This window comes from Moschus berezovskii, chromosome 27, assembly GCF_049115385.1.
Source record: "Moschus berezovskii isolate FMDL1 chromosome 27, NW_MosBer_1.0, whole genome shotgun sequence".
In the NCBI taxonomy this organism is placed as follows: Eukaryota; Metazoa; Chordata; class Mammalia; order Artiodactyla; family Moschidae; genus Moschus; species Moschus berezovskii.
In genome coordinates this window covers 20,870,866-20,896,698 of record NC_142486.1, presented here as the reverse complement: position 1 = coordinate 20,896,698, position 25,833 = coordinate 20,870,866, and the positions used below count along the sequence as shown (strand labels likewise).

The 25,833-nt window shown below is 40.6% G+C and overlaps 1 protein-coding gene across 4 annotated transcripts; it reads right to left on the bottom strand.

Moving 5' to 3' along the window:
- Positions 1-2,375: 2,375 nt before the first annotated feature.
- PALB2 (partner and localizer of BRCA2) lies at positions 2,376-25,717 on the bottom strand. 4 transcript variants are annotated; one of them, XM_055409687.2, is made up of 13 exons: positions 25,536-25,717; positions 23,350-23,409; positions 23,116-23,218; positions 19,327-20,817; positions 16,336-17,147; positions 15,935-16,006; positions 13,870-14,031; positions 12,726-12,811; positions 12,316-12,477; positions 11,075-11,191; positions 8,473-8,560; positions 6,008-6,156; positions 2,376-2,882 (listed from the first exon to the last, which is right to left on the bottom strand). In XM_055409687.2, the coding sequence occupies exons 1-13, from the start codon at positions 25,581-25,583 to the stop codon at positions 2,675-2,677; spliced, it is 3,558 nt and encodes a 1,185-aa protein (XP_055265662.2). In that variant the 5' UTR covers positions 25,584-25,717; the 3' UTR covers positions 2,376-2,674. The 4 variants fall into 4 exon arrangements, with proteins under 4 accessions (XP_055265662.2, XP_088689017.1, XP_055265665.2 ...); XM_088832891.1 differs by having other exon boundaries at positions 16,336-17,000; XM_055409690.2 differs by lacking the exon at positions 13,870-14,031.
- Between the last annotated feature and the right edge of the window lie 116 nt (positions 25,718-25,833).

The window sequence follows — 25,833 nt, the reverse complement described above, 5'->3', positions numbered from 1 at the left end:
TGCTTTAGGATGGACTGGTTGGATCTCCTTGCAGTCCAAGGGACTCTCAAGAGTCTTCTCCAACACCACAGTTCAAAAGCATCAATTCTTCTGTGCTCAGCTTTCTTTGTAGTCCAACTCTCACATCCATACATGACTACTGGAAAAACCATAGCCTTGACTAGACGGACCTTTGTTGAGAAAGTAATGTCTCTGCTTTTTAATATGCTGTCTAGGTTGGTCATAACTTTCCTCCCAAGGAGTAAGTGTCTTTTAATTTCATAGCTGCAATCACCATCTGCAGTGATTTTGGAGCTCCCAAAAATAAAGTCAGCCACTATTTCCCCAACTATTTGCCATGAAGTGATGGGACTGAATGCAATGATCTTAGTTTTCTGAATGCTGAGCTTTAAGTCAACTTTTTCACTCCCCTCTTTCACTTTCAAGAGGCTCTTTAGTTCCTCTTCACTTTCTGCCATAAAGGTGGTGTCATCTGCATATTTGAGGTTATTGATATTTCTCCCGGCAATCTTGATTCCAGCTTGTGCTTCATCCAGCCCAGAGTTTCTCATGATGTACTCTGCATATATGTTAAATAAACAGGGTGACAACATACGCCTTGACGTACTCCTTTTCCTATTTGGAACTAGTCTGTTGTTTCATGTCCAGTTCTGTTGCTTCCTGACCTGCATACAGGTTTCTCAAGAGGCAGGTCAGGTGGTCTGGGATTCCCATCCCTTTCAGAATTTTGCACAGTTGATTGTGATCCACACAATCAAAGGCTTTGGCATAGTCAATAAAGCAGAAATAGATGTTTTTCTGGAACTCTCTTGCTTTTTCGATGATCCAGCGGATGTTGGCAATTGGATCTCTGGTTCTTCTGCTTTTTCTAAAACTAGCTTGAACATCTGGAAGTTCACGGTTCACGTATTGCTGAAGCCTGGCTTGGAGAATTTTGAGCATGACTTTACTAGTGTGTGAGATGAGTGCAATTGTGCAGTAGTTTGAGCATTCTTTGGCATTGCTTTTCTTTGGGACTTGAATGAAAACTGACCTTTTCCAGTCCTGTGGCCACTGATGAGTTTTCCAAATTTGCTGGCATATTGAGTGCAGATTAGGGCTTTAAAAATTGCCATCTCTAGGGTTTCCCTGCTGGTCTAGTGGTTAAGAATCCACCTTGCAATGCAAGGGACATTGGTTCGATCCTTGGTCCAGGAAAATCCCACATGCCCTGGAGCAACTAAGCCCAAGTGCCACAACTACTGAGCTTACCAGCTGCAACTAGTGAAGCCCGCACGCCCTAGATCCTGTGTTCCACAAGAGAAGTCACCACGATGAGAAGCCCACGCTCTGAAATGAAGAGCAGCCCCTGCTCACTGCAACTACAGAAAGCCTGCACAGCAATAAAGACCCATTACAGCCAATAAATAATCTTGAAAAAAAAAAATCCTGTCTCTCAAACCACTTAGGGAAAGGTGAAGATGATGTCCTCAGTACAGCTGTGCTGTTGACTAAGTGACTCTTGTGAAAATGCAGGTACTGGTATCAAGGATGCATGTGAGAATGCCAATGAACAATAGCATTTCTAAATTAGCATTTGAAATAGGCTTTGTGTTACTTTTAGTAGGTATGTGAAAATATTACAAATTTCATAAAAGTTTATTGCAGGACTTCCCTGATAGCTCAGTTGGTAAAGAATCCGCCTACAACGCAAGAGACCCAGGTTCGATTCCTGGGTCGGGAAGATCCGCCTAGAGAAGGGATAGGCTACCCACTCCAGTATTCTTGGGCTTCCTTTGTGGCTCAGCTGGTAAAGAATCTGCCTGCAATGCAGGAGACCTGGGTTCGATCCCTGGGTTGGGAAGATCCCCTGGAGAAGGGAAAGGCTACCCACTCCAGTATTCTGGCCTGGAGAATTCCATGGACTGTATAGTCCAGGGGGTCGCAAGGAGTTGGACACAACTGAGTGACTTTCACTTTGTTCCCTGGCAGTCCAGTGGTTAAGGGGACTGCAGGGGAAATGGGTCATGTGCCAATGTGCCATGCAGGGGAAACGGGTCTGATCCCTGATCTGAGAAGATTTCACCTGCTGTGGGGCAACGAGTGAAGGCTGAGAGCCCTAGGGCTTGTGCTCTACAGTAAGAGAAGCCACATGGATGAAAAGCCCAAGCGCCATAACTAGAGGGCAGCCCCTGCTTGCCACAACTAAAGAAAAGCCATGTGCAGCAACGAAGACTTGGTGCAGTGAAAAACAAAAGTGTACTGCATATTAGTGCACTAAATTAATGGAGATCTACTGTGTAAGCATCACCGAATAAATGTTCTAGCTGTAAAATAATTAGTTCTTATTTCTGAAAATCATCTTTACAGGATGGGAAAAAATATGCCAAACAGGATGTATCAAAATAAATATTTATTAGCATTTCAAGCTTCATGTACATATAGCTTTAAAAGGAAATGCGCAAATGTGAGGAATCACAAAAATCCACTTATATACCCTCTCTCCCAAAGTCAGTACAAATGAGCACTCGAGATCAGCAGTGCCCCACCACTGGAACACAGTCTGTCAGAATGAACACAGGTAAGTAAGTGTTTAAAACTCGTTCACATAGTCTCCTTTAAAGGAGCCACTCCAAAGAGTACTAAGAGGCCAAAAATACCCAGAACACTGTGTTTTCTGGGTTACCCTAACTGTTTAGTAGCGGTATACAAATATATTTCCATCTTTTTGTCCAGCCAACAAATGAGAATCTGTACCTGACCATTTAACAAAAGACCAATTCTGGCCAGAGACAGGAGGAAGGAGAGCAGTGCAGTGACCCAAGAATAAGTCCCAAATGGCAATGGTTCCAGAAGTCAATACTGCTGCTGCGAAATGGTCTTTCACGTCGCCTTCCAGGAACCTAGCAGCAGCAAGCAGAGAAGAGACAATTCAAATCACATATGAAAAACAAACAAAAAAAAAAAACATTAAAACAAAAGTAGGCCAAAACCATGGTTTCTAAAGCAACAGGAACAAAGACACATGGGAACACGGATGCGTCCATGTGCAGTCCTAGGATCGCAGGCTATGGTCACTAGAGGCCCTGCCTGTCTCTCTGATGCACCTTTGTGTCTCCTCACACCAGCTCACTATGGCCTGCTTCCCGCCTGTCAAACCAGTCGAGCCTGGCCTCACCCTCATGTCTCCGCTTTTGCTTGTCCCTTTCCTTGACAGGTCTAACCCCAGGGCATAGCCTGGCTGGGTTTTGGTCACTGTTCAGGCCTGTCGCCCACACAGAAAAGTCACACCTATTCAGCAATCTGAGCGTGCACACACATATACACTCTGCTGTCTACTGCAGCACCTTCTTTTTACCATCACAGCAATGTGAGATCGTTTGCTTCTGTATCTGTGCGAATATGAATGTGAGAGTCTCGTTTCCATATTTGGGGGTTGTCTGTCCCACAGAAAATGTAAACATCATGAAAAAAATCTGGCTGTCGTTTTTAGGGGCTCTGCAGTCAGCTACCAGGGTTTGAAAGAGTGCCAAGTTCTAAACACTAGACTACCAGGGATGGTACTGGGGTTTGAAGTCTAACAAAGTAAGAGATGTGTGACCCCGGCAAGTTATTTAACTTCATCAGTAAAACAGAGATAGATGATGTGAGTATCTACTTTGTAGGACTGCTTTGAAGTTTAATAAAACAGTTGATACAAAAAGCTTAGTGCAGTACCCAACACATACGAAATGCTTTGTTGTTCAGTCACTCAATTGTGTCCAACTCTTTGCAGCTCCATGGACTGCAGCATACCAGGTTTCCCTGTCCTTCACCATCTCCTGGACTTTGCTCAAACTCACGTTTGTTGAGTCAATGATGCCATCCAACCATCTTGTCCTCTGTTGTCCCCTTCTCCTCCTGCCCTCAGTCTTTCCCAGCATCAGGGTCTTTTCTAACAAGTCGGCTCTTCGTATCAGGTGGCCAAAGTATTGGAGCTTCAGCTTCAGCATCAGTTCTTCCAATGAATATTCAGGACTGATTTCCTTAGGACTGACTGGTTTGATCTCGTTGCAGTCCAAGGGACTCACAAGAGTCTTCTCCAGCACCACAGTTTGAAAGCATCAATTCTTTGGCGCTCAGCCTTCTTTATGGTCCAACTCTCACAGCCATACGTGACTACTGGAAAAACCATAGCTTTAACTAGAAGGACCTTTGTTGGGAACGTAATGTCTCTGCTTTTTAATATGCTGTCTAGGTTTATCACAGCTTTTCTTCCAAGGAGTAAGCACCTTTTAATTTCATGGCTGCAGTCATCGTCCACAGTGATTTAAGAAATCCTTAATACAAATTAATTATTCCTCACTGCCACATCACCAGTGCCTTGTAGAGGGCCTGGTACACAGTCAGCCCTAAGTGAATATTCTGAGTGAACTGAATGATATATTTTATCCCTGGCTCACACTCAACTGTTTCTTTTTTTTTGCACCCAGTTTTGTGAAGCTGTCTCTTAGCTCATCTTTTGAAAATCCATGTTTTCCTTGACAGTCTCTCCCCAACCCTCCACTGCCAATTAAAGTGCCCTTCCATTCCAAACAGTGCAAGTCTCCTGGCATTATGTGCACCAAACAGCAAAAAAATTTGTTTCGTTTTTCTCTTCTTTTTTGAGCAGAAAAGGACTTACTGGAAGGGCCAAGCAAACAAGGAAAACAGGTGACTTGTGCTCAAATACCTGAGCTCATCAGTTTTCTAACTTCCATAAGATTAGGAACAGTGGTGCTTTCTACAGGACTGGCACCAAATAGGCTTTCAAGATTTGCTAAACAAATAGGTTTGAAAAGGGACAAAAGAAATGCTTGACCTAGTAGTTCCATATATCTGCAATTTCTGGGCCAATGACTATGCTTCTCTCTTTATATTCGAGAAAACAAGTTTTATGCAAGCACATATTACAGACAAGAGTTCCGAGGTTCTTGTTGCGCTAAGAACACTTGCAGAAATGCCACAGCTGGCTAAGTACAAGGAGAAGGACTTTTAGAACACGCATCACCTAGCAAGCTTTGCACAAGATCCAAAGAAAGAGAAATACACATTATAACCACCAGGGTTGCTTACCCCTGTGAGTTACCAAAGCCAAACTTTGTGATCCTGATTTACTAGGTCTATTTTCAAACATTAATAAAAGGAGTGTTCAGAAATGATACCTTCGATGTTGCTTGGTTCACCTAAGAATACTAGCACTACTTCAGAGCTTTATATAGCTCAGAAAACTGTTGGGATGCCCATAACTGTGGCATCAGTAAATCTTCTCATCAGTCAACAGATAAAATATTTATCAAAAGATAAATATCAACTGCCTACATGATGGAGGTACAGTCAATATTTCCAAGTACATATATCTTTTTTTAAAAAAATTATTTATTTATTTTTGGCTGTGCTGGGTCTTTCTGCTGCTACACGTAGGCTTTCTGCAGTTGTGGCAGCAGGGGCTACTCAGTTGTGGTTTGTGAGTTTCTTACTGTGGGGCTTCTCTTGTTGCAGAGCACAGGCTCTAGGAAGCGTGCTCAGTAGTTGCAGCACAGGCTTCACTGCTCCATGGCATGTGCAACTGTCCCAGATTGAACTTGGGTCTTCGGTATGGTCAGGTGGATTCCTATCCACTGTACCACCAGGGAAGTCTAACAGATCTTCTTAAGTGCATTTAAAACTTCCTTAAGTTAGCTTTTATGGAAAGAACATAAACGATAAGTTTCTTGTAGAGAATATTAATTACTCTGAAGTGTTTTGGTGTGGGGAAAAACCAGGCTTGACTATACATAAAATACCTATCTGGTGCCATACTGGTGGGCAATCACAGGATGGAGGGAATCTGAACTTTGACTCAGATCTAGTAAACGTCACACTTCAACCTACTTCTTAGTATTCTTTACCATGATCTGTAGTATTTCATGTGTCCATTCACGTCAGTCACAGAAAAATATTTGGTTTCTGTTTATGCACAGATGTTTCTCACAATGCCATACTCATTAGACGGCAATCACACACTTGCCTTCCAGCTTGCCCGTGAGGAAGGCAGTAGAGCATCACACCCATACTCAGGGTTGTCTTCGGGTTAATCACAATCAGCTGAAACACAGGGCTTCCCAATAACTCGTTCTCTTTGGCGCAAGGGTGACTCAGAACAACAAACAGAAGCCCCTGATGTAGGAGAAAAATGAATGACCAAATAAATCATCAAGAGTATGTGGAGGGAAAAGAAAGCATTGGCAGAGACAAAACTATAGAATCACAGGAACGGTCAACAAACTGTTAAGTCTTGAGGATTTAATCCCTGGATCACTCTTTTTCAGGCAGAACCTCTGAGGGGACCACTGAGCTGGACTTTGGGCTTCTTCAGCACAGGGCTCCCCACAACTTTACAGCCAGTCTTTGTAGGTGTGAATCTAGCTGACTTACCAGCTTCTTCAACTTTAGAGCCTACTAACATTCATGCCATCCACCTGGGAAAATGCTGGTGTTAAGAAAAGAGGGCATAGAAACACCTGGAGGGAGTCTTCAAACCTGAAATGTTCACCTGTAAGTTGGTTTTAGAAAATCTGGAACACGTTTTCCCATAGAAACAATCTTTTCAGTGGTGACAGGATTTTCAGGCCAGTTTGCAATATCCTATTTCAGTTCAGTTCAGTTCAGTCGCTCAGTCGTGTCTGACTCTCCGTGACCCCGTGAATCACAGCACGCTAGGCCTCCCTGTCCATCACCAATTCCCAGAGTTCACTCAAACTCATGTCCACAGAGTCGGTGATGCCATTCAGCCATCTCATTCTCCGTTGTCCCCTTCTCCTCCCGCCCCCAACCTTTCCCAGCATCAGAGTCTTTTCCAGTGAGTCAACTCGTCACATGAGGTGGCCAAAGTAAACTAAAAATGACCTAAAAAAGGCACAATCACCTATGGTTGTTTCTGTGGGAAAATGTGTTACAGACCTCCCACGACTTTAAAATTACATGTTCTAATAACATCATTGTGTATAAAAATATATATGTCACACATATGTATATACACACATGTATATTATATTGTTGAAAGTATTTCCAGGGTAAAATGGGAAATTAATTATTTCGGGGGTAAAATGGGAAAAATTAATTACAGGGCCATCTTAGGACTAAAAACATTCATTTCTAAAATGACCGAATTCTTATAAGGATAATTAATTACCATTATAATTCATTGGTTGTTAAAAAAACAACCGAAAAGTCAAAAAATGTGAAATGCTATACACTTAACTAGGGGTTGGCAAACTGGCCTACAGGTCAAATCTAGCTCAATGCTTATCTTTGTATGGCTCATGAGCTAAGAATGGTTTCTGCATTTTGAAATAGTTAGAAAAAAGAGAAGAACATTTTGTGTTGCATGAAAATTATATATGAAACTCCAGTTTCAGAAAGTTTTATTATCCAAAAAGTTTTATTGGCACACAGTCACATGATCTGTTTGTATGTTACCTCTGGCTGACCTGGGGCTGTAGTGGTAGAGGGGTTGTGACAGAGACCACATGGCCTGCAGAACTGAAAATATTTACTATCTGGCCCTTCACAGGAAAAGTTTGCCGATTCCTATACTGAACTGTTAACAATTATTTCTGGAGGTTGGCTTCATGGTGACATTTTACTTCCTATATCACACATTTCTGCATTAAATGTTTTAATATCAAATAGGTATCAATGTAATAACAAAAATGTAAATTATTTAAACGCTTAGTAGGTGTATTTAATCATTCCAGAGATGAACTTAACCCTCTTATTTTAGAATAAAGTAAGTTAGCCCCAAGATGATGTGATAGGTTATCTAAGATCACACAACTGTTGAGTTAATTTCCACAGAAATTGCTTGGCTAGGGAATAGATGCACCCTTTGCGTTCAGAGCCTGCGGGTGCTGGTGAGTGCAGGGCTGCCACTGCGCTGGACAAGTCAGTCTCCACTCAGCGCTGAGCCAGCTGCTTCTGCCTCTGCTTGTGGCTCAGCAGTCCCTGTTACTCAGGCTCCTGGACAAGTACCTTCACCCTGTTCAGATGTTAAAACTGGACTGTAAGCCAAGTCTGCTGACACAGCGGCTAAGAAGCTGTGTTTGTTTCTATACAGGAATGCTAAAGCCTGAGAGAAAAACATGTCGAGGACCCTTTAATCACCCTAAGGGGATTCATTCACAACATAAATCATTTATGGCAATGTGGTTGGGAGCCAAATCTGAAAATCAGCATATCGTTTCTAGGTACAGTCTAGAAATCAAAGTTTGCCCTTAAGTCATACAGTCAGAAATTTTACCCAGTTATATTGTACCATCACTTATATGCACTCATAAATTTCAAGAAAGAGCAAGCAGGGCTATCCAATTTTGAAAAAAACAGGTACCAGAGAGGGCCCAGTAATTACGACTTACTAAGTTACCGCTGTCACTCAGTGAGACCAATAGTAATACACAGACGAGACACAAAGTGGTCCCAGAAGATCAGACTCACCATTTCAGAGTAAGCTTTGTGACAGACAGAAGCTTGGTAGGAATCATCGATATGAATCTTTTTCAGGAGCTGACCAGTTTTTAAGTTCCTTGGACACCAAAAATAAATAAGCTCATATCATTCTTCCGACAAACTGGTTTTCACAAAATATTCTCTTATGTATCACAGCATCCTTCAGGAGGTGACCAAGGGAAAAACTAAGGGACACAGGACCTAAGTTCCAATTAGCCACTGATCTAGCTAAAAACACAACTACAGTTTAACTTTGCCAATAGTGTAATTTGATAGTTTAGCTTTAGACTGAACCTGCTATGCCATTAGGGATAAATCTTTTCAAATTCCAGGAGAAAATTTTTCCAGGATCTCATTTCATTTGTATTGAAATTAGGCACATGGCATAGCTCTATCATTATGATTTTGTCATGCTTCTTGTTATATGTCTAAATTTTCCACATAAGTCAATGGTCAGGAAACCAAATTTGGTTAGGAAAGAAACTACACCTAAAACAGACTTATAATTCTCTCTCTATAATGTGTTAATACCAGAGCTAGACTAAGATAACAGAGAGAGAAGCGAAGACTGAGATGGAATAAAAAATGGAAAAAGGAAGACAGAAGAGGGTGAATATAAAGAAAAAAAGTTTGTTGGAGCCACTCCTGAGCTTTACTGAGGCTGTGTGACACTGAGTAGCTTTCTGCCATGTGACTCGACGTATGAGAAACCCTCGGTTTTTTTGCCGTGCCACATGGCATGCGGGATCTTAGTTCCCCAATCAGAGATAGAACCCACACCCCCTGCAATGGAAGCCCAGAGTCTTAACCACTGGACCACCAGCGAAGCGCTGAGGCGTTGCAACAGAACGTAAGGCAACTGTGGGGCTGAATATACCCCCTTAAACTTAGAACTTAAACTGATACTTGGAAACTCTAAGAATAGTCCCTTCCCAGCCTCGAATTCCACTGTGATCCCTTATCTACAAAATGCCAAAAGGCTATTATTAGAAAAAGAGGGAAACTGAAGGATGGAATGAAAAACGGCAAGAGTAGGGAACAACTGGAAAAGAATTTTTGTAATGAAACATTAGGGAAATGGAAGCTGGAGAAAGCAAACATGGACCCCACTGAAGGTTTTATTTGGGCGGGGGGGAGGAGGGGTGGGAGCATGAGTATTTATAAAGTGATAGTATAAAATATGATCTGGAGGTTGAGTATTGAGACTAATCACTAGATTATATTAATAGTTTAGGAGCCAAACAATGAAGGGCCAGACTATAGAAACAGCAGAAAGAACAGAAAAGACAACGTTTACAAAGAACATTGTCTGAAATAAGACCTATGTGCAGAAACCCCGAGGCAAGTGCCAAAAGTGGAAACCTGGTAGGTTAGGTCAGGGTCAAACTCCAGAGGCTCCCTGGTGGGGAGGGGACAGAGTTTCTCTCCGGGGCCACACTTGCCTAGTTTATTCCTAGAGGGTTAGGGTTGTACAATGCAGAACAGGCACACAGGAATGACACTTTTAACTTTCTCTCAACAAGACCCATTCTGGCCTCAAGGGAATAATTAATGGAGAGTCTTCTGAGAAAAAAAATCACTCTCTTCTCCTACCACAGATTAACCTTGCAAGGGAAAAGGCCTGGTGTGGCTCTCCCCTGTGGTCAGGAAAGAGGTGGCTGGGGACTCTTACACTGTCACTTCCGTATCACAAATTTGTTCAGTTGAATCATCTAATCAAACAAGTTTTACACATCCAGTAATTTTGGATTGTATTCTAGACACAATGACACAGCATATAAACTCTGCATTCTGTTCCTCTAAAGAATACTGATTTTGTTTTTAACTCTAGTCAACAGTTAAATTGGCTAAACTCAAATTCTAAATGCTGGAAACCCAGTTCAGTTCTCTTTGCTTTACCTTTTCTTTGCTTCTGCATTAAAAACAGTATTAAAAATCAAGCCTTTTCTACCAAAGCAGTTTCTAAGCAGCCCTTCAGCATATTATTGAACAATGCATGTATGCAGTTTAAAGGTCAGCCAGATATTTAACTAGAGTTCAGGGCTCCTTCTCTGGCTGTCTATTTTTCAGGATTTTTCTTTCTTGCTTTGTAGCTGCTGCAATCACCTTGATTTTTATCCTTTGGTCCTTTAAGGCAGCAGGACAGAAGTTTTTCTGTAACCAAGTGTGCAGACTGGGGCCTCACCTTTGAACAGGAACTTGCCCAGTGACATTTCCTTCCTCTATGTATTGAATTTCCTCCAGTATATATTTTTTTCTCCCTCTTTAATGCTTTCAGATAGTTGTTTTCTATCTTTTGCACAGAATTCATAAGTATTTGAACCAGAAGAGTTAATCTCAGAAAGCTACTCAGCCATTAACCAGAAAGAGTACATTTTTGACAACAATAAAATTTCACTTAAAGTAGTCTGCTTGGAGTATTTGAATTAATATGATGTTCTCATTAAGATAAGTATATAGCATCTGACAGTAAACAATAACACAATCATATTTACAGAGTTTCTTATTTAATCTTTATAACCCTGTGAAATTAAGAGGTATATCCTTATATTACAGATGAGAAAAATAGGGCTCTCAAGGGGAAGCTTACCAAATAACAATGTTGTTCATTATAGTGGTGCCAAGCAGAGCTTCCTGCATCCCTTGAACCTCAGCAAAAGTTAGTATGGTCTCTTCAGGGGGCATCAAAAGCTGTTTTTCTTTGCTTCTGTATTAAAAACAGTATTAAAAGTCAAGGCTTTTCTACCAAAGTAGTTTCTAAGCAGCCCTTCAGGATATTATTGAATAATACATAATAGACACTAACCTAATGACAGAAAAAAAAATTCACCCAGAAAACATGTGTATTCTAAACATTCTACAATGAACATATACTTTCACATTATCTATCTGGATATATTGTAAGCACCTCATATTCATCATATCCAAAATTAAACTTACCAGCTCTCTCTTTAAACCTGTTTCTTTCAGCACTGCTATCTCAGCTAACTGTTCCACCACCTACCCAGGTGAGCAACTCAGAAACTTGGACTTTATCCTTATCTCTTTCCTCTCTAGTTACTCAATCACCAGGTCCTAATGACTTTATTATCTCATCTCTCTCAAATCCACTGCTTCTCCCCATCTCCACTAACATTTTCCTAATTTAAGCAAACGATTATTTATTTCTTGCCTGTTTTATTGCAATGCAGTTCATGCAGTCGCAAAGAGTTGGACATAACTTAGCGCATGAACAATTTTACTTCAACAGGTCATGGATAAATAAGACAAATGAGGTTCATACCGTCTGTTATTAGCAAAGACAGATAAATCCAATAAAGTGTAATAAGTATACAAAAGACATAGAAGATGCTATGGGTTCTGTTTTTAGCATGTTGAATTTGAGGTATCCATGAGATATCTAATAAACAGGCATGCAGGTCCAGAGGTTGGAAAGAGCTCAGAGTTAGAAATATATGTTTGCAAGCAGCCAGGATTCAGATGGTACCTGCAGCAATGGAAACCAAGTATGTGGAGCCAGGTAAGTGTACAGGATCTTGAGGTATCTGTAACGCTTAAAGGACACACAGAGAGGTCAAGGGAGACTGAAGAAAGAACAGACTATGCTGGCTGAGCCTCTCTGCTCCACTGCCCTCTTCCCCGCCACTTCTGGCTCCACCTCCCTACAGTGCTTCTGTGTAACAGCCCAGGACAGGGGCAGAACCTGCTGCACTACGCATACAGCAGAGAAAACAAGACGCTACTGATTCAACTTCCCCTGAAGCCCTGTGATGAAATAATTTCTGATCTCATAGTAAAATCAACCAATGCTTCTCTTCAACCAATGCTTACCCTCCATCTTCGGCAAATGTTGTAATTTCGACTTGCTGGTCACAAAGAGTCCCACTGCTACTGACGAGCCTCCTCTGTGCCAAGCCAAGCACAGCTTTTATATTTCCAGAACTCAGGAGCACTTGCTTTTCACTTTTACCATCGGGAGAACAAAGTAGTGCCCTAAATCACATATAAGGAAAAATGCAGAGCAGTCAGGAGCAAGCCTTTAACATGGGGAAGACTAGGCTCAAACTTCAAAAGGAAACTTCAGTCAGGGATGTCACTCTATTGATTGCTTTTTCCAAAAGGAATCTCTCTTTGGACCTAAATTTAGATTTTTTCAAGACCCAAGCCTAGGTTACAATTTGCACTCAAAACAAGCTGACAAAGATCCAGGTTAAAAAAAAAAACCACGCCTTGAGAATTACCTGATTTCTCTGATTTCCAAATTTCCCAAAGCCACACACACAAGATTGCAAATATCAGGGACTGCAACTATCTGTAATACCGGAACCTAAATAAAACAAAGCAGCCCAAAATTATATATGGCTATTTCATTTTTAATTAATCTAAATTTCCCAAAATTTGTCACATTTCTTTCTAGTGTCACCGTACCTAGTTTCAAATGAAACATTCAGCGAACATCCTCTTTTTACAAGATGTAAACTCGAATAAGCCACGTGTGTGATAATGTTTACTGTGGCGTTTATTTAACATAATAAATGCTTCCAGCAATGCGAGACTAATTAAATTCCGGTATGTGGACGAATGGAACATTATGCAACCATTTAAGACAAGTTTATGCACTGAACAAATATTTATGAGCAGCACTCTGCCAAACACACTGCTACTGGCCATGGGTGTACTGGAGAACAAGAATGAAATTTGCTACGACAGTCGATCCTAAGCATTCTCACCAAGGGAAAAAAAAGAAACCGTGAGGTGATAAGCTGATTAACTTGATTATGGAAACCCTTTCACAGTGTGTAAAAGCATCAAAGCATCACACTATACCCTTTAAATATATTACATTTGTCAATTACACCTCAATAAAGCTGGAAAAATAAAATTCAAAATAAACAAGTAAGTTGGAAAAATATGTAGAAACAAGCAAACATATTTATATGGTAAGAAAAGACAGGCTTAAAAATTTTAAGCATATTCAGACTGCAACCATGTAAAATATATACAAAGGCAGACAAGGACAGAAGAAACTACAGCTAGAAAAAAAGCAGAAATAACATTTTGGTGAGAGATATCAGCAAGTTTAGAAGCCAGAATAGACATGAAATTTCAAGCTTCTCCAGCAGGTACAGTGTAAAAATCCACCTCTGGATAAACATATGATAAAGCATGGCATTAACTTAGAATCTAAATGCTGGGCATATGGGTGCTCCCTGTATCACTTCTCACATATTTGGAAATTTTCATAATTAAATACTGGGGGGAAAAGCATCATTTCTCTGCTCTGTCTTGCAAAGTCACACATCCCATATTTTTGGTAAGCTGCCCATCTGCATTACCACACAAATGATTGCAAAGATCTCTTTCAGCTACAAGATTCTGATTTACCTCTGTGAAGTGCCAGGAATAAATTTTTTCCCACTGCCAAGCATCCAGAGGTTTCCAAAGAGAAACGACGTATTCACAAGCAGTTACGATACACGGCTCTTTGAAACCAGCTATTTCCCACCACGTGGCACTCACATCCACAGAACAAGAACCTGAAGGATTCTGACACAGAATGGCAACAACAACGTTAAAGGGATTCTTGGGGGCAGAATAAACATGAAAAGTGATGGATTACAAGGATTAGATGAAACAGCAACTGAATGTAATTAAACTTTCACTCCGGTCAAAAGAGACTTGTGGGTCTTATGTAACTACAAAAATTGCCCAAACACTACAAAAATTGCCCAAACACACTCACAATGATAAATTTTAAAACGTTTAGCTCCAGACTGGAACAGATTCAGATTTAACCACCAAAACAGACCATAAGATCATAAGAACTAATTGAAACATTAGTTCCTTAAGAACCTTTGGAAATGAAACACCTATAGGTTGAAGAAAGAATAAAACTGAAACAACATACTATTTCTAAATGAAGATGCAGAATGTGGTGGCCAAAGCAGTACTTAAAAAAGCTCCTATAATTATAAAAAATTAATACAGATAAAAATAAAGTAAGCAAGCAGCTCAAGAAGTTAGTAAAAGAATAATGAAATAAGCACAATGAAAAACAGGACTTACTAACAATAAAAACAGGAAAAAAAAAATGAAAGAGGAAACCAAAAACTCAATTAACGATCAATGCAACAAAAAACTAGGGAAGACTTACAGAATGGACAAACCTCTTAAGTCTGATGTAGGAAAAAAAAAAGCTTTCAGAGGGCTTCCCTGGTGGTCCACTGGTTAAGAATACATCTTCCAATGCAAAGGACACTGGTTTGATCCCTGGTCTGGGAAGACCCCACATGCTGCAGGTCAACTAAGCCCATGCACCCTAGAGCCCAGACTCCTCAATAAGAGAAGTCACTACAATGAGAGCCCACGCTCCGCAATGAGAGAGCAGCCCCCTTGCTCAGTGCAACTATAGAAAAGCCTGTGCATAGCAACAAAGACCCAGCACAGTCAAAAGTAAATAAATTAAATAAAAAAAAAAGCTTTTAGAAATGGAGAGTGAGGAGAGGCTTAACTGTACATACACAGACCAAAAACTATAAGAATAACAAGTAACTTTTTACCTACAAATTTGAAAATATGAATGAAATGGCTGATTCCTTTAAAACTGATTTAAGAATAGTTTCAAAACAACATAAGTGTATCTTTTACAGAAAATGAATCTGGGACCCAGAGGCTAAACAATTTGTGCCAGGTCACATAGCCAGTTATTCAGAGACACAGTTTATGTGGATTTAAATCTCTTTTCTATACCAGTTATTCTCAATTAGGGGCAGTGATTTTGCAACCTTCCCCGGGGGGGCCAGTTAGCAATATCTGGAGACACTGCTGTCATCACTGCTAGGGGGGACGGTGGGTATGACTGGTAGAGACCATGGCTGTTGCTAAATACCATACAATGAACCGGCCAGTCGCTAACAATGGAGAATAATCCTGCCCCAAATGTTAACAGTAGTAACTGAAGACCCCTGCTCTGTACCATCCTATTTCAAGTATAGTTAACCAGGACAGGGGTCCGATTCACTTCACAGGATTTACCAGAATATTATTTATATTTCTCAGAACCATATACATCACACAGCCTATGAAAATTAACCATTCACTATGTTATAAATGAGAACTGTTACCCATTTTCTTATAAAGTCAGTGATTCTTCTATAAGTACTATATTATTTGGTTTGGAGAGTCATGAATGACCCCTCTCTCTCTGTCAAAATGCCTGATTTAAACTTAGATACAAAGTCAAGCTCCCTAGCTTAAGTTTTTCTTGGCAATAGCTTGACATAAAAACTTCTTTAGAAGATCTCAGAATATACATAACAGGTAAATATTGTGAAAAAGAATTTAAATGTTTTTCTGAATTTATTTTATCAAGGATCAAATTCTTCTGAATTTTCCAACCAGTTCATTGCATTTTTTTGCATGTAAGACACAAGAGATTAAGTCTTCTGACCTTTAACTTTGAAACCAGCTGTAGGGTGCCTGGGTTTAAGCTATCCCAAGCAGGAACCTCTGCTATTTCAGTCTGTGGAAACAAAAGTCACATCATTAATGTATACATTATATATGGTACCTGTATCACTCATTCTTCCAACTATCTCCTATGTTTTATTTTCTATAACAGCAGCAAAACTCCAAACGCAACTGCTTCATGAATAACAAAGAGAACAGCATCCCTTAAAAATACACATATTTTAATTAATCCTAATTTCCCCCAGAAGGAACTTAGTATTTACAGTGAAGTCATATCAAAGAAACATGGTAAAACATTTTAAAACACTAAGGAACTGAGTCCATGTTCACTAAGACACTTCATTCCTTCAGAGAAAATTTCATGAAGGATGCAGTCTGTACCTGCTCAGCGGAATGTCTCCGGGATTCCTGGAGCTGACTCGCTTCGTAGGTGAAAGACTCGGTGGGCAGAGTTGTTGCTTGGGGACCAGAGTCAGGGTCACAGGAAGGCTGTCCTGCTCTTCCTGACACATGCTGGCTGCTATCTAATTTTGGGGGGCTGCTCCAGTTGTCACATTGTTTATGACTGCTAGCCAGGCTGACTGTGGCTTTTAGGTGAGAAAGTCGGGGTGGAGAGCAGGTTTGTCCAACCACCTCTGCAGACACCTTTTCTCTGTGGGCTTGGGAGTCAAAAGCTGGAGTAGCGCCTAAGATGGGGAAAGCAGGTGAGCACAGGTCTCCTGTCAGTCTGTCACTATCATCAGAGGCAACAGTATTCAAAGGAGTAAAAAGTAAAATGGATGAGGAAAGGTCCTTTCCCCGAGGCTGGCTTCTTTGGCTTTGCATTTTAGGATGTGCCTTTTCTGGTAGAATAACTAGTTCCTCTTCCATGTCCTCCTTCTCTATATTGCTTTGTTTAGGGTTTGGTTCCTCCACAATATAACTTTCCCCTTTAAGATGCCCCTTTCCATGTACTTTTGATCCAAAAGGTTCCATCGGCTTTTCTGAGCAGGACTTCAGTTTTTCAAGCTTAAGAGACCCAAAGTCTTCGTCAGGTAACTGAAAGTCTGTGATTTTGAGAAAAGACGACAGATGCTTTAAACTTAGCATTTCGTTCTTATGAAATGGAGCACTGAAAGCATCATCATCCGAAGAGAAATAAGCGTAATTACTGTAAGAAAGGGAGTCCTCTTTTTGACAATGACCTTCCTTCCCTAAAACAGAAAGCAACAACAAAAACAGATACTCACCAATTCCCAACAAAGTGTGAGTTTCTAAACTGCAACGTCATGCAGTGTTTTCCCACCCAGGACTCTAAAACTTCTGTGGACAGTTCAACAATCAGATATAGGTTAGTGCAAAACGAGCAGCTCTCCCTCTGTAGGACCAAACCCAGTGTCGTGCTGACAGCGCTGGCTGGGACCAGTCTGGTGCCAGCTCTGCCACTGGTTCGCTATGTTATCCGGGCAAGTCAAATTCACTTCATTTCCCCTTGTCCCTTCTGAGGGAGCTGGGTTAAGAATCTCTCAAGTCCTTTCTGATCCACAACTATCATTCCAACAGGCTATCAGAGTATAGTCTACAAAATGCTGGCTCTTCTCACTGAAGAAAACATACTTCCCTTTTCAAACAAATATTAATTTATTAGACTTCAAGCAACAGGAGCTCTGTTTCATTCAAAATGTAGCTGCATCCAATACCTTATAAATGGATAAGAGAGCTGTGCTACATGTATGCAATGGAATATTACTCAGCCATGAATATGAAGTGCTGATACATGCTACAAGGTGGATGAATCTCGAAAACTAGCTAAGTAAGGGAAAGCAGCCAGACATGAAAGGTCACATATTGTATACTTCCATTAATATAAAATACCCAAATTAAGTAAATCCACAGAGACAGAATACAGATTAGTAGCTGCCAAGGACTGTCAAGAGAGAAAATGGGGAGAAACTGCTTAAGAGGTATGGGGTTTCCCTTTGGGATGATGAAAATGTTTTGGAACTACATGGGGTCATGATGATAAAACACTGTGAATGTAAGTAAATGCCACTGAATTGCTCACTTAAAACCGTTAACTATGTTATGTGAAGGTCACCTCAAGAAAAAAAAATTTTCTATGTACCTGTATGTTACTGAAATCACAGTAGAGTATTTCAAAGTATACAAAACAACATTTCAAGCTTATTAGTAGATTGTCCTGCTTTCCAATTCCTTTCTTGTTGGCATAAAAGATGACTTAAAAAGTCATGATTATTATTTTTAAAAAATATTTATTTGGCTGCACTGGGTCTTAGTTGCAGCATGTGAACTCAAAATTTTAAGTTTTACATGTGGGATCTAGTTCCCTGACCAGGGAATATAAAGTCTTAGCTAATGGACCACCAGTGGCGTCCCCATGATTATTATTTTTATTTAAATTAATAAATTGTGGCTCATAAGTCAAAGCCTATCCAATGGTACAGAGCAGCTGGCTGCCTGTTTCTGTAAATAAAGTTTTATTGACACACAGTCACATTTACACATTGTGTATGGTTACCTCCACATTACACTTGAATAGCTGTGACTGAGCACAGAGACTGTATTTTCTATTTGGCCCTTTACAGAAAGTTTGCTGAGCTCTCACACAGAACTGGAGTGAATTATCTAGATTCTGTGCTCAGTTTATCAGATACATCTCCCGAGTAACTGAATCAAGACGCTTAAATTGTAACTTGTCACTTGATATCCTCCAAAATCTTGTGTCCCATGAACCTCAGAGGCACTATTAGACAGTTTTCCTCCCAAAGTGGCTCAAACCTGTTGCGTTTTATTACACAATCATTCCTAAGGGAGTTTGTTAGTGGATTCTTCCTCTGACATTGATTTCATTTCAAATGTACTTCACTGTATTAGTTATTTCTCCCCATGGGTAAAAGACTGTATTGTAGTTGAATAAACACTAATTTTAGGTAAACGTCCAATACATTTTCCCTCTCAGTGTCAACTTTTTCAACCATATTTGTGAACCATGCAGCCAGATCTGAATCTTGACCCTGTGGCTTTAAAGACACTTTGATCACCTGGCCTTCGATTCTTTATCTGTAAAGTGAGGATAAAAATAGATTCTGGGAACTTCTCTAGTGGTCTAGTGGCTAAGACTCAGCACTACCAATGCAGGGTGTCTGGTTTCAACCCCTGGTCAAGGAACTCGATCCCACATGCTGCAACTAAAAGATTCCATGTGCTGCCAAATACATAAATAAGTAATAAAAAAAAAAGATTCTGCCTCATGTACAGTTGGCATGATGATTCCCGAGTTAGTATCTATGTAACATTAGAAAGTGACAAGCATATAGTTAGTGTTAGCTAGCACCATCACCAGCCACCACCATCAACCACATCTCGATTTACCTTTAACTCTCTTCTTACTGTGAATAACTGCCTTTTCATCCTGATCTTTGTGCAAGGCAATTTCTTCCTTGGACTTATTAACACCTGACATGCCAGAAGTTGGCAAACATAGTTCATGGTGATCTAATGGAGAGGTACACACTGACTTTCTCTTTCCTCTGCATTTTCTACCTGATGGCTTGGTAACTGTCTTCCTAGAAAAGTCATCTTCTGTGGAGCCAGTGGAAGAGCTGATTTCAGTTAATGAGAGAAGTTTCTGAGGATTTCTTGAACTTGGTTGTTCTGTGCGTGTGTCAGACACCTTAATTTCACTTTGCTTAGTTTTTCCATTGGAAACGTTTAATTTTTTAGCAGATTCCGTACTCTTATTTTTAAAGCCTTTTTTTCTGACACCTAAATGACTCTGAATTACAGCCTCCAGTGCTACTTTCCTCTGGCAACTTGACATGCGCCGTGTTGTCCTAACGTAATATTCTGCAGGAAAGAGAAGGCCTTCAAGCACTGTGCAAGAATGTATTTGATCTGCTGTAGGAACAGGAGAAATTACTTCCAAGCTAAGATTCTTAGACTGACTTAGAACTTCTTTTTCCAGAAGACTTTCGTTTCTACCACTGACAGCATCATTGGGAGATTTAAGAGACATCTCTGTGTGATTTTGTTCTTTTAAGTTTTGGTTTTCATTTTCCACTAAGTTATCACAAGTGAGTTCATTTATAAAACAAGAATTATCTGCCTCTAAGTTAGGACTTCTAGCTGCCTGGCCACTTGTACTTCCAGCTTTGTTTACCTCTGGGTTATCTGTAGAGACAGTCATTTTTTTCTTCTGTACCTCTAAGTTTACAGGTGAAGCAGAGGTAATGTTTCTTAAGTTGTGAGTAGTAAGTTCGCGGTTACTTTTAGGACGCTTGTGTTTGAGGTGCTGACCGCTACTGCTGTCTGATGGCGTATGCAGAGGAAGAGTAGTCGCCGTGGGGAAATTATTTCCTCTAAGGAGGATATCAACATCTCTCTGTGGTTTGGTGTTTGGTAGAATTAATACACTCCCTACATTAGTTTCTGTAACTGGTGCTGGAGAATTTGGAATAGCAGACCTACGACTTGAAAGGGGGTAAGTTCTTAGTTCAGTTACAGGTGTTCTAGGATTTTCTCTATTGATTTCTTCCTGTTCCTTTAGTCTTTTCCCAGAGAGTATGAGCAAATCAGTGTCAGAGAGAGATTCTCTCTCCTGTGAAATATATGTTCTCTCCTTTTTCTTTCTTCTCCCCAGCAGCTTACTCTGCCTTTTCTTAGCATCAGGGCCATTGACCCTGAAAGGAAAATGTTCCTGATTATCATCTGATCCCTGTATGCATGATCCTTCCACTGAGATACGTCCAGAGCTAAACGACTCAGGCTCAATGTCAAGTGAGTTGGGTGTCTTTTCTCCAGTTTCTTCATCAACATGGGTGTTGATTTGCAACGTGTCACGAGGAGATACTGTATTTTTAGGTTCTGAAGAAGGAAAATTATATAGTTAATATTTTTTTAATGAAACAAAAACTACCCCATATTTATTTTTAAATATTACATACAAATATTATCAAATGCTTATTTAAAAGAGAGTCAATGGTATATCATTTAGGCAGATCAAAGTAAGTTTTTAATAATCTTACGAACTATAGTAACATTAAATGTAACAAAAATGGAACTGTGCTGGAAAAATTATTTTCAAACTAAACAATTATCTATTCTTGGGACATCCCCGGTGGTCCAGTGGCTAAGAGTCTGTGCTCCCAATGTAGGGGGCCCAGGTTTCATCCCTTGTCAGCAAACTAGATCCCACATGTTCCAATTAAAGATCCCACATGCTGCAACTAAGACCTGGTGCAGCCAAATAAATTATAAATATTAAAAAAAAGATTATTCTTTATTGCAATCATCTTTTCTAAGTTTTTTCTTCTTTAAAACTTAACTGAACTACAACTGACAGATAAAAATTGCACATAGTTAGTGATGTTTTGATATACGTATACATTGTGAAACGCTGGCACAATCTAGCTGACATATCCATCACTTCACATAGCTATGATTTTTTTGTGTGTGATGAGAAGACTTAAGGTTGGCTCTTAGCAAATTTCAAGTATATAATATAGTATTATTAACTACTGTCACCATGCCATACATTAGCTCTTAGGACTTATTCATTCTGCATAATTGTAACTCTTGACCCTTTGACCAACAAATCCCCATTTCCCCCATATCTCACCTGATTTTTTACTTCATGTCCCTTTTAGGGCTCAAGTAATTTTCATATCACTTTTCTATTTCATTAGTTTCCGATTTTATGATTATAAATTAGCTGACTTTTAACATGAGAAATGACCATTGTTTTTTACTAAAGTATTTCCAGCCAGACTTTCATCTTTGTGCACATATAAACACTTAACTAAAAAAAACCATCTTTCCATATTTAAGCAATAAATATAATTTCTAAAAGTTAAAATAGAGAAAAAGAGCAACTAAGTAAGCAATCCAAATAAAGTATAGCTTCTCACTCACAGAATGAGAGAAAATATTTACAAATCATGTATCTGATAAGGGTCCAATAGCTAGAATATATGAAGAACACTTACAACTCATCAATAAAAAGACAAATAACCTAATAAAAATAGATATTTCTCCAAAGAAGATATACAAGCACACGAAAAGATGTTCAATATCATTAGTCACTAGGAAATGCAAATCAAAAGCACAATTAGATACCACTTCATATCAGAACGGTTATAATTTTAAAAATAGAAAATCACAAGTATTAACAAGGATGTGGAGAGACTGAAACTCTTGTGCATTGTGATAGGAAAGAAAAATGGTACAATCACTGTAGAAAACAGTTTGGTAGTTCCTCAAAATTAAACACAGAATTATCACATAACCCAGAAATTTCACTCGTAGGTACATATGAGAGAACTGAAAATATATGTCCACACAAACAACTTGTACATGAATCTTCACAGCAACATAAAAGCCAAAATTTATAAGAGCCAAAAAGTAGAAACAACCCAAGTGTCCATTAACTGATGAATAGATACACAAACTATATCATATCATACTATATTATAGCTCATAGCTTCATTGAGTTACACAAGCCCCTTCACCACAAGGCTGTGATCCATGAAGGGGAATGAAATATTATTCAACCGCAAAAAAGATGAAGTACTGATGCACGCTTAGATGAACATATAGATGGACGAATAAAGGTTGAAAACATTATGCCAAGTGAAAGAAGAGAGTCACAAAAGGTCATGTATTGTATGGTTCCATCTGTATGAAACGTGCAGAATAGGAAAATCCACAGAGACAAAAAGCAGATTAGCAGTTGTCCAGGGGTTAAGGGTAGGATGGGTACAGGGTTTCTTTTTCAGGTGGCGAAAATGTTCTGAAATTAAGACAGTGATGATGGTTATACAATCTTGATGATGATTATACAAAGAAGCAATGAACTATAGACTTTAACGAGTCTACTCTTACTCCTTATCTTCTGATTGTGACAAAAAAAACCAAAGCTAGGGGATTTCCCTGGTGGTCCACTGCCTTCTAAGGCAGAGGATGGGGGTTCGCTCCCTGGTCGGGGAACTAAGATTCCCCCACGACATGGGACAACTAAGCCTGCGTGCCACAACGAAAATCCCATGTCCCACAACTAAGACTCAACACAGCCAAATAAATAAATTTATTTAAAAAGAGAATCACAGGCAAATTTACATGGGAAATGAGTAATAAAGAAAGCGTAAGAGAACGGGCTAGCTTTACCTGTGTGGGTTAGCTGTGTTGAAACTTCCTGCTGGAGTGAGGAATCTTGTTCTTCCACTGTTCTCCGAAGAGAATTTTTAAACTTCTCAGCTCTTCGGGCACGCTAGAGAAAACAAAAGCAGCTCAAAAAACTTCATGAAAAAGAAATAACTTTTTGTTAAAAGCTTAAATAAAGAGCTGTCTTTATATACCTTGTGGCATTAACAGCAATTTGAGAGAATGTGATTTACTTACCTGAAGGCGAGCCAATGTCTTGGTGTATTCCCTTTTCAGGAATGCTAATTTTTCTTTCAACTGGAAGAGGAAAAACACCAAACAAAACTGAGCAGGTGGAAAGAAGGCATTAGAGAGGAGGGATGCAGGGCCTATTAGACACCAGCGTGTAGTGGTCAGCAGGTCTCTCATCTGGTGGTGGGGAGGAAGTGGCACTGCCTCCCTCTACTTTCAGTTCTCATAAAACATCAAGTTCTCCTACGCATCTCGGCGTAACTTGTTCCTATCACCTGAAGCAACTCTCCCCAGCTTACTTTGCTAATTCCTACTGATTCCTCAAGCCTCGGCTTAGAGTTTTATTTCCTGGAGGGAAACTTCTAGGGAAGTTTCTAAACTTCTAAGTCCTCCTCCAGATCCAAGTTAGGATTCCACCTCTCCTCTGTGCTCATCACAGTACTTACTATACATACTGTCTGTTTACTTCTCTGTTTCCTCCTACCTCACTGTGAGATCCTTAAAGGTAGCAGGGGCTATCATCCTCAGACAGTCATTGAACTTATAAGTCAGTTATTGACCCAGGTATCTCCAGCACCAAAAACAGTAACTGATGTCCACCATGTCGGTTATAGTTCCAGGTGCTATATCTACAGAGGGGTCAAGGCGGCTTACATACAGTGAGATATACAAAGTAAGAAAACAAACAGATAAGATGATTTCACATGGTAATCAATACCTAGACAAACAGTGATGGGAGGGTGTCTGGGATAAAGGAGAATGGACTACTTTAGAGACAGTGGCCAGGGAGGCATTTCTGAGGCATACCATTTTAGCTCCGACCTGATGGAGGAAAGAGCTAGCTTTGGAAAGATCAGAGGGAAAGCAATTTGTCCAAGATCACACAATTTAAAACCAGCACGACTCAAACCATGCGGTCTGGCTCTAGGGTTTGTGCCCGTAACCTTTTTTCACAGTTTCATAATTATCACCACCCTTATCAACATCTGAGAATTACCTTGTTGATTTGTAAATGAACTTTTCCACCACCACTGCAAGGCAGGCTGGGATAAGAGGAATGATGAGTTATGGTGAATGAAGAGCTTTAGCACCATGCTTGGAAGAGCCAGCGCAAGATACATTCAGGTTAGCAACATCTGTCAGTTCCCAGGTGGCTCGGTGGCTAAGACTTTGCCATTCCGATGCAGTCGGCTGGGTTCCATCCCCGGTCAGGTAACTAGACCCCACATGCCCCAAGGAAGATAGGAGGTCCCACGTGCCACAACCAAGAGGGGGGCGGCCAAATAAATAAATATTTTTTTAAAAACCACAACGTCTGCTGGCACAAGCACAGGATGGCATGTATAAGGACAGTCAGAGCGGCACTGTCGTAGAAACAAAACCTGCAAACAAAAGGCTCTCAGCAGAGAAGCATGTAAAGAAAAGATCCCACTTCCACTTGTAGGATACGATACAGAATTTTAAAAATAAAATTTAAAAGAAGGTAAGTAAACATGACGCGGCTTCCATCCCTGGGTTGGGAAGATCTCCTGGAGGAGGGCATGGCAACCCACTCCAGTATTATTGCCAGAAAAATTCCACGGACCGAGGAGCCTGGAGGGATACAGTCCAGGCGGTCGAAAAGAGTCGAACACGACTGAAGCGACTAAGCAGAAGCAGGAGCAAACAAGGACTAATGTGGATTTTAAACACGGAGAAGCAAAACGGAAGTTGCAGAACCATCTAGATTATACCATTTTTGAACATTCACCTTCCCCCAAAATACATACTCACTCTGGTGATTAGAGAATACAAACACGCCCCTCCACACCTCCACCACCCGCCCAACATGCACACAAAAATATCTGAAGTCCAGATGGTTGAGAGATTTACTTAACGGGGCGGGGTGGGAGAAGCCAAAACTGAGAGTGGGCAGGGTGGGGTGGGGAAGACGTCAAAGGGGACCTTAGCTTTATCTGCAGTTTTACATTTTGTACTTTTGCATTTCTGCTGTAAAGAAAATTTGTTCTTTAAACGCCACCAAGGGAGCACGGCGCTCTACCGCACTTTCACTTCCTGTGCCCCCTCAATCCAGAGAAAAGCGTAGGCGAGAGGCCACTGCCGCCCTTGGACGGTCGAAGGAAGCAAAGACAAGCCTAAAATCCCGGGATAAGGGTCAAAATCTGAGTCAACCCTTCCCGCATCCCCTGCACCTTTTCCTTCTCTTCACAGCTGAGGGTTTTCCCAGGAGGTTCTTCCATCTGGCGGCCAACAAAAAGAGCACTCGTCGCTGGCCCCTGGCCTGCGGACAAAAACAGCCCTGCTGACCCTGGGCCCCAAGGAACCCCGGGGAAGGTTTGGGGAGCCCGGTAGCCCCACAACACACGGCCTGAAAACCCACGCCCGACGGGCGCGCCAACAAACCTGGCCAATCACAGCCGCCGCTCGGCCTGCGCACGCGCAGTCGGAGACGGCAGAGCAATGGAGTGAGGCCGCCTAGCGGAGAACCGA

Coding starts and splice junctions, on each gene's coding strand:
- PALB2 (XM_055409687.2), bottom strand. CDS start 25,583: ATGGAAGAACCTCCTGGGAAAACCCTCAGCTGTGAAGAGAAGGAAAAG. Junction 23,219..23,349: donor AGACATTGGCTCGCCTTCAG/GTAAGTAAATCA, acceptor TGTTTTCTCTAG/CGTGCCCGAAGAGCTGAGAA. Junction 17,148..19,326: donor CAGTAAGAAGAGAGTTAAAG/GTAAATCGAGAT, acceptor TTTCTGTTTTAG/GGAAGGAAGGTCATTGTCAA.